Source organism: Pogona vitticeps, chromosome 5 (assembly GCF_051106095.1).
Source record: "Pogona vitticeps strain Pit_001003342236 chromosome 5, PviZW2.1, whole genome shotgun sequence".
Classification (NCBI taxonomy): Eukaryota; Metazoa; Chordata; class Lepidosauria; order Squamata; family Agamidae; genus Pogona; species Pogona vitticeps.
Genome location: NC_135787.1, coordinates 108,547,404 through 108,560,488, shown reverse-complemented (window position 1 = coordinate 108,560,488; position 13,085 = coordinate 108,547,404). Strand labels below are relative to the sequence as shown.

Below are 13,085 nucleotides of genomic sequence, written 5' to 3'. Positions count from 1 at the left end.
AAGGGTCACCATAAGTCAGAATTGGCTTGATGACACATCAAGGGAGGGCATGTGGAAAGGGTGAGTGTTGTACCACTGTGATAGCCTAAGAGGTTGTGCCTCTAGTTGGAAAAGTTCCTCTGACACGGTTATTTCTATTTTTCCTCTTGTGTCTTCCTTTTCCCTGTCCAGATCTACTGGTATCGACAAGGAGATTTAGAGCCAAAATTTAGGAATCTCATTTACTACAGTTTGTTCTCGATTATTATGTTATGTATATGTGCCAATCTCTACTTCCATGAAGTGGGGAAATGACCATTGTGTAGCATATCTTAGAAGATGTCAAGATAGTCCAGGACGCTGCTGGAGTCAAGTGTTTTCAGGATGGAGAACAGATTCCCAAATGGCAAAGACTTCACTAAGGGAAGTGTCAAACGGTTACCTGAGATTTCACCAAGATGTGGATTTTCACACACCTCACAATCACTTGCAGTGGGGTTGAAGTACTGCCATATAACATCTCTGCTTTTTTTGGGGGGGGGGGGAGAGGGCAGCTACTAGTGCACTTAATGAACATTCCAGCTGTGCACACTCGTTTCTTCAGAATGGCATGAGCTTTTTCCTTTTGGGAAAAAATGTATTTTTTATTACACTGTACAAAAACTGCAGCACTGCAAATGCCTGTACTACAGTATAAATAAAAAGGCATCCTACTGCTACAGAAGACAAATAGGTTCTTGCTTGTATGGAACTGAACACTGTTTTTTTTCTGTTCTCTCTCCTAAGTGACTGTTTTGTTAACTACAAATCCATTTTCACATTAACAAAGCCACAGACCGAAGACAAAACTGACTTTTGAGAAAGCTAATTACAGCAATAAATATTATCCTCTTTTTACATATCCTTGTAGTATTCTGAGTTATGTTTTCTATGCAAGTTACACACTAAGCACAGCTTAGTGCCCTTAACAGCTCTCCTGTGTGCACCGGAAGACTCTGCTCATCATGGCCTTATTTAGATGAGTTTCTGTTAAATGGTAGTCCACAGTATTACTGCCATCTTTGTTACATCACATGCATGTGTGGTGGTGGTTTTAGCTTCTCAACAAACGTTGGTAATTCCTGCTGTTTGTTCACTGGGTGAGGGAGGAGAATTCCATTGTCTGATGCCTGTTGTTCCTCCTATGCTCAATACTGTAGCAAAAAAAGAGAGTGATTTCTTAAACGTCTCCCATCCATTGCCAGCAACAGATTGTTTTGTAGCTGTCAGGATTACAACTGTAAATCTAGCAATGTTTCATACTGCTTCCTACAGTAGAAGTAACAGTATTGGAAAAATAAGACTTTTTTTCCTAATGCCGTGCTTTGCTTTTTGTAGTTACTGCTGTGTAACCATTACTGTGGTCAGAAACACAGAGGTTAATGATATATGAAAAGCAAGAACTGCTCTGTGCAGAGTGTCACTCATTGCCTTGCTGGTCCAAAATATCTTAACTCCCTGACATTTTCTATGTAGTTCCAGCCCCAAGGATCCTAAGAAAGGATAAGCACCACCATTAGATGAACAGCCTGCTAACACCACCACCCGCAAGTCTTAGCTTTGATCAGCTCTAGCTGTATCCCTTTTAAAAGCACGAGGTCATCACATTTCAGTGGCTGGCGCATGTGGAGTGAACCTATCTCAACAGATACTTTCTTCAAAAAGTTCGTTCAGGGTTATAGACAGCTGTGGCATGATACAAATATGTCACACTAAGCCATGGGACATTCTTAGTGGCAGCTCACTAAATCTTCAACATCCTTGGAATCTTCCGAACCAGGACTATCCAAAGAGGAGCCAATAATATGGGAATTCTCTCCATGGTGTTGCAATATAGGATCTGGAATTTTTAAAAAAATGCACATTAAGTGGTTGCAAATTTACAAAGAGTTAATACATGTTGCTTTATTAATTTATGAAATACGATGCAGTCTCAATTTCCTATGCTGGTGATACATAGTGGCTAACAGTGGCGCTTCTGAATTGAGAAGTCGATTGTATATACCTCACACATGAAATTTAACTAAAGCATACATTCTCTGCTTGGATTGGATAGAACCAACACACTAAACAGGGCTAGAAATATGAAAGGACTCAATCTGCATAAGCCCTTTCCTTAAAGATACCTCGCAACTCAAGATGGCATCACCTTATTCTTAAGAGTACCTCTAAGCTGTGACGGCTGTGACTGGTAAAATGTATAGAAGATAGATCCAGATCTCTAAATGACTGTTCTTCATATTTTAGAAATCAGTTGAATGACTTGACTAGAGTAGGCTCCAGGGTTCTGGGCAAACTTTGTCTAGCTTTAATACAGCACTTGATAACCACATCTCTAGGAAAAGAGCATTAATTCTCAGAATGGAAAGGGACAAGAAGTGTTTTATTGATCATAACAAGAATTGACAGGGAAGATAATCAAAGTTTACATTGTAAGTCATGTTAAAAGGGCCTGGGTCAAGGAAAAGATCTAATCACACATTCTCTCTGGTCTCACTTAGAATTAAAGAAAGAAGCCTTGGGTTTATGTACTCTCTTCTTCAGTTTAAAAGTGGCGCTCCCATGATTTCTGAACTCCGAAGAAAGCACAGTGCCAACTTCCAGCAGCTTAGAAAAATCCAATTTTTCTTTTAAGAAAGTTCTCCTAATTTGGAAGCAGAGCTAACTTAGACAAGGTGGAAGAATCCAAATTCCAACGCCAAAGTCAGACACAGGGAAACTGTACTCTGCTTTTAAAGTGGAAGCTCCCAAGTGTACATAAGTGTAAGGTTTGTTCTTGTAATACTCATAGGACTGCCACCCTATGTCAGACAATTCCCTGGAGGCCAGCCAGGGTGGCCACAGTTAAGTCCAACAAGACCCAGGCAGTTTCCCCACATCCTCTGGAATAGCGGAAGATGCTTTAAAATTACAGCCAAAGACAGGTCCGCGGATGTGCACATGTGAGAAAGAGGATCAAAAGCAGAAGAAATAAAACACTGGCCATTACTAATTCATCAGGAGTATCACAAGTGCCTTCTGTTTCACCATAGTTACCTGTCAGTGTTGTTAAAGGCAAAACTGATTCGTTGTCTATATCATCTGGTGTCTGAATAAAACCCCGGGGAGAAGGTACTATGAGAACCGTTTCATCCATGGTAGACTGTTCAACTTCTTGTTCTTCTGTGGCTGGAGATCTGAGATCCTAGTATGATAAAACACAAAGATTTTCACAGACTAGAAGCATGCTTTTCATAAGGCCTATTATAGGAAAAAAAAGCATCCAAAGTAGGTTGCAGTGAATAAACTGCAGTGGATAGATGACGCAGACTTCTTCACAATAGTAAGTCCAAGATGTGAAGATTCCCCACAGATTCAAAGAATAGCTCTGTGGTTGCTTGATAACTTCTTTGCCACAATGAAGGAGGAAACAATTCACCAGTACATTTCTCACTTTCTATGTGGCCCTGAAGAGAATAGGCCACGACTAAGAGCAATGTTCCAGAAAAGCTATAATGAGAATCTCCCAACTCAAACGTCTGCTATAATATGGTGGGAGGAAAAGTCTTTAATAATGGGTGAAAATCACATGGCCTGTGAACCATGCTGTATTTCTGGACAGAGCTCCCATAAAACACACACACAACAAGAAGGAAAGTTCCCCCACTGCAAAGTGCAGGATCCCTTCCTAAGACAAGTTATACTCCCTCTCCCCAAAACCCAAGAAATTGTTTTGCTGAAAAGTGTGGTCTTTAGCATGTCAAGGACGGGTGGTGTAAAATGGCACCCAGACCCTGCCCATTCCTGCACAAAAGGCACTCTTAACACACAATTAGCCATTCTTCTCTTGTATTACTCCTTTTACTTCACAAAAGACCATTTGGGGCATGGCAAGCAGCCTTTACCATCAAAAGAATAGGTTGTTTGTTAAGGAGTTGCATCGTACCCAGCACAAGTTCACTGAACGTATGCATTCAGCAGGAAGCTGCAGCCAATTGTACATTTCTAGTGAATGCCACTGTATAATACATAAGTGTTCACAGTTAAAATGCCTCTGGTTTGCACGGTGCACTGTGCATAATGACAGTCACCTCTGTAAGACAGAAGTTAACAGAAGCACCAGCTATGCAGCAGGTTTTCCTACATGATTTTCCTTACCTCAGGAACGTATGTTCCACTCAAATTGGGCTGACAGTCCTCTTCGCGTTTGAGGCCTGTATCCGAAACCTGTTCTCCAGCTCTTTCCATGACCCTGCCTATGAGTTCTGTGCTGCTTCTGCCATCAAATTTGGAGGGCTCATCTTCGTCGTAAATGGGCTGCTCTTCAACAGCCAACTTGGGGGGATGGAGGTCATCTGGGAAAGCATCTGTCTCTAATGAAGTTGGAGGGTCCACCAGATCGACTGGGTGTAGGTCTGAGTCAACAGTAAGTTCCCCCTGGGTTACGGAGGGAGAGATTTCTTCTGCTGCAATGGTGCGGATGATGACACTTGGGGTGTGACACTGTACAGTGACATTGTCACTTGTGTTCAGCAAGTGTTCTGGCTGTAGGAAATGACCATGAAATTGGTAAGTAGGAAAGGAGAAAAAAAGCTTCAATATCCTTAAGTGACTTATCATACACTTGCAACCTAAGACTGCACCAGAGCAAGAGTGGAGGGAGATGCTATGGTTTATATTCCACTGAAATCCATAGGAAAATAAACCATGAGATGAAAATTGAAAAAACATCTCTTTTGGCTTCTGCACAAGACCAGCAAGGCTTATACACTGGGCACTCCTTCAATACAGACTCGCCCCACTGGGTAAAGATCCCTTGTCATATACAGAACTAACACATACATTCGATGCATGCTTAAAAACATAGGTTACTACTCTTCCAAACTGGTGCAATATCTTTGTTTATCATATTTGGACTCTGATTTTGGAGCCTGTGACAGCTACTCCATCTGAACTTAGCGGTAACTCTAAAGCCTCTGGCTCTTGGCCTCCCTTGCCCTTCTCCATCTCAAAAGATACTCACAGACAAGGCATGGACAATGATCTGGTCTGGTGAGGCTGGTGCAGCAGCGGCTGTTAAGGTGACTGTTGGACTGGTGGTCAGCGTCAGAGGCAGTCCCTGGCTGGAGCTTGTTTGGAGTAAGTAAGTGCCCGGAGTACCAGTTGGCTGTAGATGGAAAGACTAAGACAAGAGAGAAAAGGTATATAGCAGCACCAGAACACTTCTTCTAAAGCAGAATTTGAAAATTTTTACTTTTTTTGGGACTATAATTCCCAGAATCTTCCAGCCAGCATGGCCAAATATAAGTCCTACAGGTTCCATGTGATTCACTCTCTGTTATCTCAAGGTACCTGTAATATTGTGAACACTCCAAATGCAGATAATGTCAAACCAGAAAACAGTTTCTTGACCTTGTTTTAAAGCTTCCAATGCTATTTCCACTATAAGATGGTGCCAACTGGCACTCATTATTTTTACAATGTAATATAACGGCTCTTAAACAATGATGCAGGCTCGAATCCAACTGATGCTCTTATGTAGAGGAGACCCACTGAATCAGTGGGATTACATAAGTGTTGGCTCACCGTTTACCAAGCAGTTCAGTGGATCTAATTCAATCTGGATTTAGGCTACTTCACCTCCCCTTCAGACTCCTATATCCTGTTTTTAAAATGCTATTCAAGGCCTTTAACTGCAAAGGGACAAACCAGTTTCCGTGGGATGTCACTGGGCCAGTTCTGAAGTACTTACTGGCAGAATCTCAAAGGTCTGTAATGTTCCGCTATTTAGCGTTATAGTCTCAGAGTCAACAGAAGCAGCAGGAGAGTCAGCAGAAGCTATGGAAGTAAGAGGGAAAAACATACACAAATAAATCTTGATGTATTTTAACTGACAGAGAGAGAGAGAGAGCAGAACTGAACGATGCAGGTTGCCAGGATGGTTCTGCCCAGATGGGAAAGCAGATAGCAGGGAAATTAAACCTGTACATCAAGAAATCAACAATCGGAGCTAATAGCTTTCACTTTCTTCAGGGAAAGCAGCATTACTACTGCTATTGAATGCAGAGAATGTGGCAGAAAAACAAGCGTACAATAATGGCATAAGAGATGAATGGTAGCAGCACAGAGTTAAAGGCTTGAAAGAAGACGATACCTTAAAGTGTGGGTGTTTATACCTCAACTTATTAACTTTTTGCTTATGGAAGCCCATGAGACAATACGTCTCTGTAAGAAACGTTCCGGGAATTCTTTCAATGCGCAAAAAGTGTCTTAGGGAAGTTAAAGGAGTGATGTGCATGGGTATGCATGAAGTGTGTGGGAATAATGTTTCTTCCTGATTAATTGCACTTCTGTTCTTCCTTTTCCTCCAAGAAGAGGACAGCAGCTGACATAAGGAGGATCTCTAGCTTGATCTCTTCACAGGGCAATGTTTTCCTAGTTTCAGGAACAGAGCACCTGGTTCAAAATCCTCTGAACACACTCAGTCTCATCTAATTTCATGAACCAAGCAGAGTTAGTTCCAGAGGGGAGATCACAAGAAATAGTAGAGATATCCAAGCAGGATAGGTAAGGGATCCTGCCTGAAACCCTGAAGTTGTGAATATTGGGCTAAACAGGCCTGACACAAAATAAGGCTGCTTCCTCCGATCCCTAACAGTGTATCCCCACATCTTCATTCTGTGAGGAGTAGTAACAGAAACAGTCTGAGTACCAGACTTCGGGAAAGTTACTGTCTTAGACTCTTATCTCCCAGAATCCCTCAATCAAAGTGACCACAGATTCTGGGACTAATAAATGAAACAAAACAAAGCACACAACAGAAAAACGCAGCACAATTTTCTATGCTTCTAAGATGATAATCTGGCTCTTTTATCAGATTTTTTTTCATTCTTTAAACTCTGTGTCCATTTATGCATACAGGTACATGCTACTGCTTTCTACTGGATGAAATTTTCTGCACCAAAATAGACTACGATCCACTAATCACACAAAGACCAGCTACTCTGGTGCCTTCCACAGGATCACTTTGTCCATTATGTACATTGGCAATAGTGCTGATACAGTGGGATGTTACCCAAAAACAAACAAACAAACAAAAAACTAGTGTCTACTGTCTTGCTTCCATATCACTCCTCAGTGTAGGCGTCCTTCAGTCTCAAGAGATTATGGTAAGGTGCTTTGTATGGAGGATGTGGAACAGCATTTAATGGGGCTGAGAAGGCCAATTCAAGAGTGACAATCCCTTCCACACTGAAGATAAATACAATCTCTTCCCTGTCCAGTTCCCTGATTTTGCTTCGACACTGTGTGCGAAGCTGGAGTGTCCTCTCCGGAGCACGAAGCCTGGGTAAAATAATATGGAGGATAGGCTGTTACCCAAGCAGCAAATCCCCCCTCTCCACATCGCTGAAATAGTCCAATGGAAAGGCAAGAGCCAATACAACTGGTTCCAGCAACGTCATAGGAGTGACGACATAATGACACGAACTGCCTCTGGGACTCTGGCTCCGGATTTTGCCTCGTTAACTCCTGAAGTGGATATAGCCACAAGGCAGTGGAGGTTTGAAATCGGAGTTTTGAAATCGGCTGCCTTCCAGGGCTGATGAGCCCCACCTACCCATATCACTCCTAATATCACATTAATATTCAGCCTTTAAGCTCACAATGGTTCATGTGGTTACATGCCACACTAGCCATCTCTGCTCTCTTATTGTCCTGTCAACAACATGCTACATATCAGTGTAACCTGCCAGCTACAATCATAGTAATCACATTCACTCTTGGGAACAGCAAAGGCAAGACCTCATCATATCAAGTGAACTCTTTGCCATCCCTGAATGGAAGATACATGTTCGGCCTTCCATCTCGTTAAGGCTCACATTGCCATTCCATAAGAGCAAAGCTGCACCATTTGTACTGTCTAAATTTGGTTACAAGTATATACCATGTGGCATACTATTGCATTCTGCTTATCACTGGTTATGTGTGAGAGAGGAATTATACATGTACAACATGGCTGGTTTGCTGGTTTGTTTGTTTGCAAGGGGCAGGCAACAGGTCAGCTTGCTGCCAATCCAAGTTCAACTACTTACAGACATGGGTAATCTGGACTGGTATCTGTAAAGCTGCCATTGGGCCTGGAGAGCTGCTTGAATTCTCATCCAACCGAGCCACTCGGATCTGAACATGCTGAACTCCAGAACCAGAATGAGCATTTGGCAACCCAGGCAAAGATTTGTTCTCTGAAAGCTGGTGCCCTGGAGTGTTTTTCTGACTTTCATTGAGCTGCTTCAGGCCTTTAATAAGAACTGACAAAACAAAGAAACCACAGTTAGCTATTGGAAGCTAGTAGTCAGAACAAAAGGACACGTGGCTTCTAGTGTGAACAAGGAGCTGCCTCTCTCCATGAGATAGGAGGGAAAACAGGCAAGCTTGAGGGAGGCCTCATGTCCTCTGGAAAAATAATCAGGAGTCTGTCACCCAACATTTCAAGGCATGGTCCCTCTCTAGAGTACAAAGTCTCTCTCCTTCTACGTATGGGGGAATCTGAGGTGCCCCCTCCCTCAGAGTCTTGATGGTTTCAAGAAAATGAAGAAAAAAGTCAGTTAGGAAAATACATTTTTCTCTCTCTCGACATCAGTTCTACCACAGAGGTTTTAAACCACCACCACCAGTGGCACTTTAAGGCCCCGTAATTAATTCCACAAGATGTAATATTGTATAATTGCACTTGCGTTTCCCCATTTTGCTTTGAAACACTTCAGCTACCCAGCTACTACTGCATTCGAACAATGAAGGTGGATTTCTGAACAAAGAGGAACACAGCAAGTATAATTTTCCACAATTTACCAGGAAATGAAACCTCTTTGTGGTTTGCAATCTGCCTCTTGATTGTCCACCATTTACTGCGAAGCCATTGTGGTGAGCGCACGCTGCTCCAGCCTTCAGCCAGCAAATCCCAATTGATATCATTCTCATCAGATACTTCAAGCTCTGCTATTCTGACAGGATTACAAGAGGAGCAGGAAAGTATGTGTCAGAGAAAACAGCTTCTAGTACAGAAGAAACATTGCATGGTTCCTATCCTTATCAGTTCATAAGACTGATAAACTACCAGGTTGCCCAATAACTGATTCAATTCTTTTTTTAAAAAAAAAACTGATTTATGAATGTGGATATTGTGCTTCCGTATCCATGATTCAAAACGCCAGGAAATGACATGATATTGCTGCACAATATTATGCCCCTGTTGACAGAAGGAAAAAGGATGCCAAGCTTTATATAGCAAAGTGATAGTTCTCCAGAAAGGGACATTTTGCCATGTATTCAAGGGGCAGCCTGAATGTTGACAACACCAATGACAGCAGTTAAGATGGTCTACAGCAGTGCCCAAACTCCAACACAAAACCAACAACCACCCTGAAGAGTCCCACTCCTTTGGCTGCACAACATCCAGTGCCTGCCTGGGACACTCCCAAATCCACCTCTGGCTGCAATCCTTAAAGGTGCAGGTGGCAGGAGTCAGATGTTTCCATGCCTGGCATCTGAGTGCGTGTCTGTATGTGTGTTTGTGGTGGTGGCGGCCACTGCCGTCTTGGCTCTCCCTCCATTCCGAAGAGTTCCTCCCAAAATCCAGGATCGGAGGATGGGTATTTCTTGATGGTGACTTATGGCTCACAAGCTCACAGAGAGGGTTCTGAGTACCAGCTGTGGCACATGTACCGTAAGTTCCCCATCACTGGTCTACAGGATATCCCCTTGTGCTCACTATCACAAAGTGACACCAAGCAAGGGAAAATCCCAAGAGCTGATTCCTTTTTTCATCAGTTAACTATTTCTCACCCAAACACAAAGCAACTGTCAGGACTGTTTTTCAATGTACGGCTGTTTTTCAATGAATGGTAGTGAGCATGAGAGGGTATATTGTAAACCAGGGGTCCCCAACCTTTTTCACCCCGTGGACCAGCTGGGGAAGGCGGGGCACCCCCAGTGCTCGTGCACATGTGCGAATGAGCCAGCACTCTTTCACGCACAAATGAGCGTGCATGTGCAAACAGCAGCGTGGCACATGCATGTGCAAACAGTGGTGTGGCGCTCGCACAGGTGCACTGGAGCGTGTCCACATGTGCAAGTCAGGTGGGGGGGGGCAGGAGGTCTGTCTCCATGGCCTGGTCCGGCTCAGCCCATGGACCAGCACTGGGCCATGGACCAGGGGTTGGGGACCTCTGCTGTAGACCAGTAGTCCCCAACCTTTTTGACACTGCGGGCCAGTTGAGGGAGGACGGGATCCGTGTGCAGGGAAGGCAGGGCTTTTCTTTACTCTTCAAAGAAAACATGACTTTTCAGTCCGTTTCTGTGAACTTTTAACTGCCCTACAGTCTTCCCCCCACAAAGCTGCAACAATGTATCTACTCTGCAACATTCTTGCTGGTAAGCCTGCTCCATACATGCCCCCCATCTTATAAAAATACACTGTTTTCCCCCTTTAAAAGGTCTTTTTTGACGATCAATATTTCAGCTCCTGCAGCCTGGATTATGTCCATTTTTTTAAGCAGATTGGAAGAACCATTCTCCTTCAAGATAAGCAAGGTTGGTTTTTTCAATTTGTATTTGCTATTTTAAATCTGGGGATGTTTAGAGTTGATTTCTTCACAGGGTGGGCAATAGTTTTAATTTTTTTAAAATGATATTTGAAAACACTTTGCCCAAGTTCACCAAATTTGGCATACAGCAAGAGCAGGCTGTGTGCTCCAACTGCAACAAATTTGGTGCAGCCCTAAAGCCCAGTTTCAAAGTTATAATTGTTTGGTTGTTGTGGGTTTTTCAGGCTCTTTGGCCGTGTTCTGAAGGTTGTTCTTCCTAACGTTTCGCCAGTCTCTGTGGCCGGCATCTTCAGAGGACAGCACAGATCCTGGCCGTGAAAGCCTTCGTGAATACATTATAATTGTTTGTTTAGACTCCCCCCGTTTTTAGAATTGCCTTGTAGAATGTTGATATGCTCTCATGCACAATAACATAGCAGCACTGAAGTATAGCTACAATGATATATTTGTCCTCAAAATAGTAAAATATGATCTCAAGAGTGACTCCTAGTGGGTAGTACAGAAATCACTACCACACAAAATTCAAACTTCTGGAAGGCAGCACACAGAAGCACACTTAGGGAATTAACTACTCATCACTGATGACTGTAGCCTACTTGCATGCAGAGTGTGGAAACTTTCCTGTTTTGGACTACAACTCCCAGAACCTCCAGACTGCACATCCACAGAAGATTTCTCCCTCCCTCCCTCCCTCCCTCCCTCCCTCCCTCCCTCCCCCAACACTAACATTCAGTTTTTAAAATATGAGTCTAAGCAAGAACATTCAGCTATCATGTCTGTGAACCAGGAACAGGTTTTTGAAAGATATTACAACACTATAAAAGTCAAAATAAGAGACACCAAGGGAATCCTGCCTCTGTATTTTTAAATCCACTTCTCCATCTAAATTCAATTTTTTTCCATGAAAAGGGGGCACAAACCTAAGGATCAGGTTTATTTCGTCTTCCTTAGTCCATTCAGTTCCTCCACTCTGCTTCCAGTTTAGGTAGTTGAGCCATTTGGAGCGACACTGCTTTTCAGATCTTGTTCCAACTCGTTCTGCGACAGCAGCCCACGATACACCTTGTGTGACAATATCACCAGGCTCTGTGCTAGTTAATTCATGGACCACTTCTGCTAGTCTCTTTTCTTCTTCTTCTGTCCATTTTCCTGAAATATTTTTTTCTTTAAATGTAGGTAACATATGGCATCGAAGAGTTATGCATTGTTTCCCTAGGACCTAGGCACACAGTTCCCAATTATCTTTTGTTCTTTCCAATAACAACAATAATAAATTTACTTCAGGAAGCTTTCAATACCTCTAAGATTTTAAAATGATTAAATAAATGAACTGCTCTTGCCAGTCTTATGGTCAATCAAATCTAGCTGTTGGAATACAATTTAGATTCTTTTAAAAACCCTGCTGAATATGTCAGAGGCATCTGATATTATGTCTACAATCTATAATCCAGCAAATGTTAGAGACACAGTTGCTCTATATAGTAGCTTTCAGCCTTTTAATATGGTGAGGGTGGATAATCAACTGGCCAATGAAATTCAGTATATGAACAATGGAAAATATAATCTTCCTTACACGTCCTGCTGATGCCAGTTACTTTCTATCTTCACAACTAAAGGATGTTCTACATCAAATGGCTAACTCATTCAGATAACTTCTTTCAGCAAACCTACCAGACTGAGGAGCAGAGGCAGGGTGGGGGTGGGGGGATGTGGGAAGGACCATATCATCTGGACTTCCCATGAGATAAGGCACTCCCTGTGTGCTACCTATGCAACACTGAAGGGAATGTTTTTGTGTAAAAACCATACTGCCACAAAGGCAAAAATCAAAATGGTATTTACCAGTCTTCGAAGTACCTTGGACAGCTCCCTTTTCAAACACTGAAGCCAACATATTTGGGAGAAAGGAAGGCAGAGGATACACGGGATTGTTATACAGAGACCAAGAACAAATATGAAATCCAGGGAACTGTATGGAATTTGCTGTCAGCACTGCTTCCAGCAGGCCATGAAACACACACCTCCCCTCCCCTTTGTTCTTCTTCTACCACATAGGGTTTTTTCCATTCAGATATGCTTTTAGCAGCTGACTGACTATCAAAGAAGAGGCTTATTATCACTTAGGGACCATTTTTTTCTTACTGTTAAGTTTTGAATATGCATTTTTAATTGTTTTAAAATTTGACTGAATTCTGTTTTAATCTTTTGACCACGTTTCATAGTTTGTTTTATTCAATACTACAGAAAGTTCACCTTCGAGAGAAAGGATGGATAGAAAACCAATGAATGGACAAATAAATGCATAAATAAATGTCAGTGTCCCTCTGCCTTCCAGGCCATAGTGCTGACTGGCGAGTATACAAAAGAACGTTATAACCTAAAAGCATTATTTATTGGAAAACATTTTACATTTCTCCTGATAAAGAGGATACAGATCTTTTCTTCAATCTATTGGTCCACTAAACTCTTTACAGTGGGAAAATT

The 13,085-nt window shown here is 42.4% G+C and overlaps 2 protein-coding genes across 9 annotated transcripts in view; one reads left to right on the top strand and one right to left on the bottom strand.

The window, feature by feature from the left end:
* The window catches only part of TMEM243 (transmembrane protein 243), a 36,107-nt gene extending 35,227 nt beyond the window's left edge, over positions 1-880 (top strand). For all 4 annotated transcript variants that reach the window (XM_020797752.3, XM_020797754.3, XM_078394244.1 and 1 more), the window contains exon 5: positions 172-880. In XM_020797752.3, coding sequence (XP_020653411.1) covers positions 172-294 — 123 coding nt within the window. In that variant the 3' untranslated portion in view covers positions 295-880. The remainder of the gene's footprint in view (positions 1-171) is intronic.
* Positions 596-13,085, bottom strand: part of DMTF1 (cyclin D binding myb like transcription factor 1) — a 35,027-nt gene continuing 22,537 nt past the window's right edge. For 4 of the 5 annotated variants that reach the window (XM_020797746.3, XM_078394240.1, XM_020797751.3 and 1 more), the window contains exons 10-17: positions 11,522-11,750; positions 8,848-8,999; positions 8,091-8,306; positions 5,750-5,835; positions 5,021-5,179; positions 4,156-4,542; positions 3,055-3,202; positions 596-1,858 (exon numbers count right to left, since the gene is read on the bottom strand). In XM_020797746.3, the coding sequence (XP_020653405.3) occupies positions 1,749-1,858; positions 3,055-3,202; positions 4,156-4,542; positions 5,021-5,179; positions 5,750-5,835; positions 8,091-8,306; positions 8,848-8,999; positions 11,522-11,750 (1,487 nt within the window). In that variant the 3' untranslated portion in view covers positions 596-1,748. The remainder of the gene's footprint in view (positions 1,859-3,054; positions 3,203-4,155; positions 4,543-5,020; positions 5,180-5,749; positions 5,836-8,090; positions 8,307-8,847; positions 9,000-11,521; positions 11,751-13,085) is intronic. The other variant, XM_020797747.3, reaches the window with a different exon arrangement.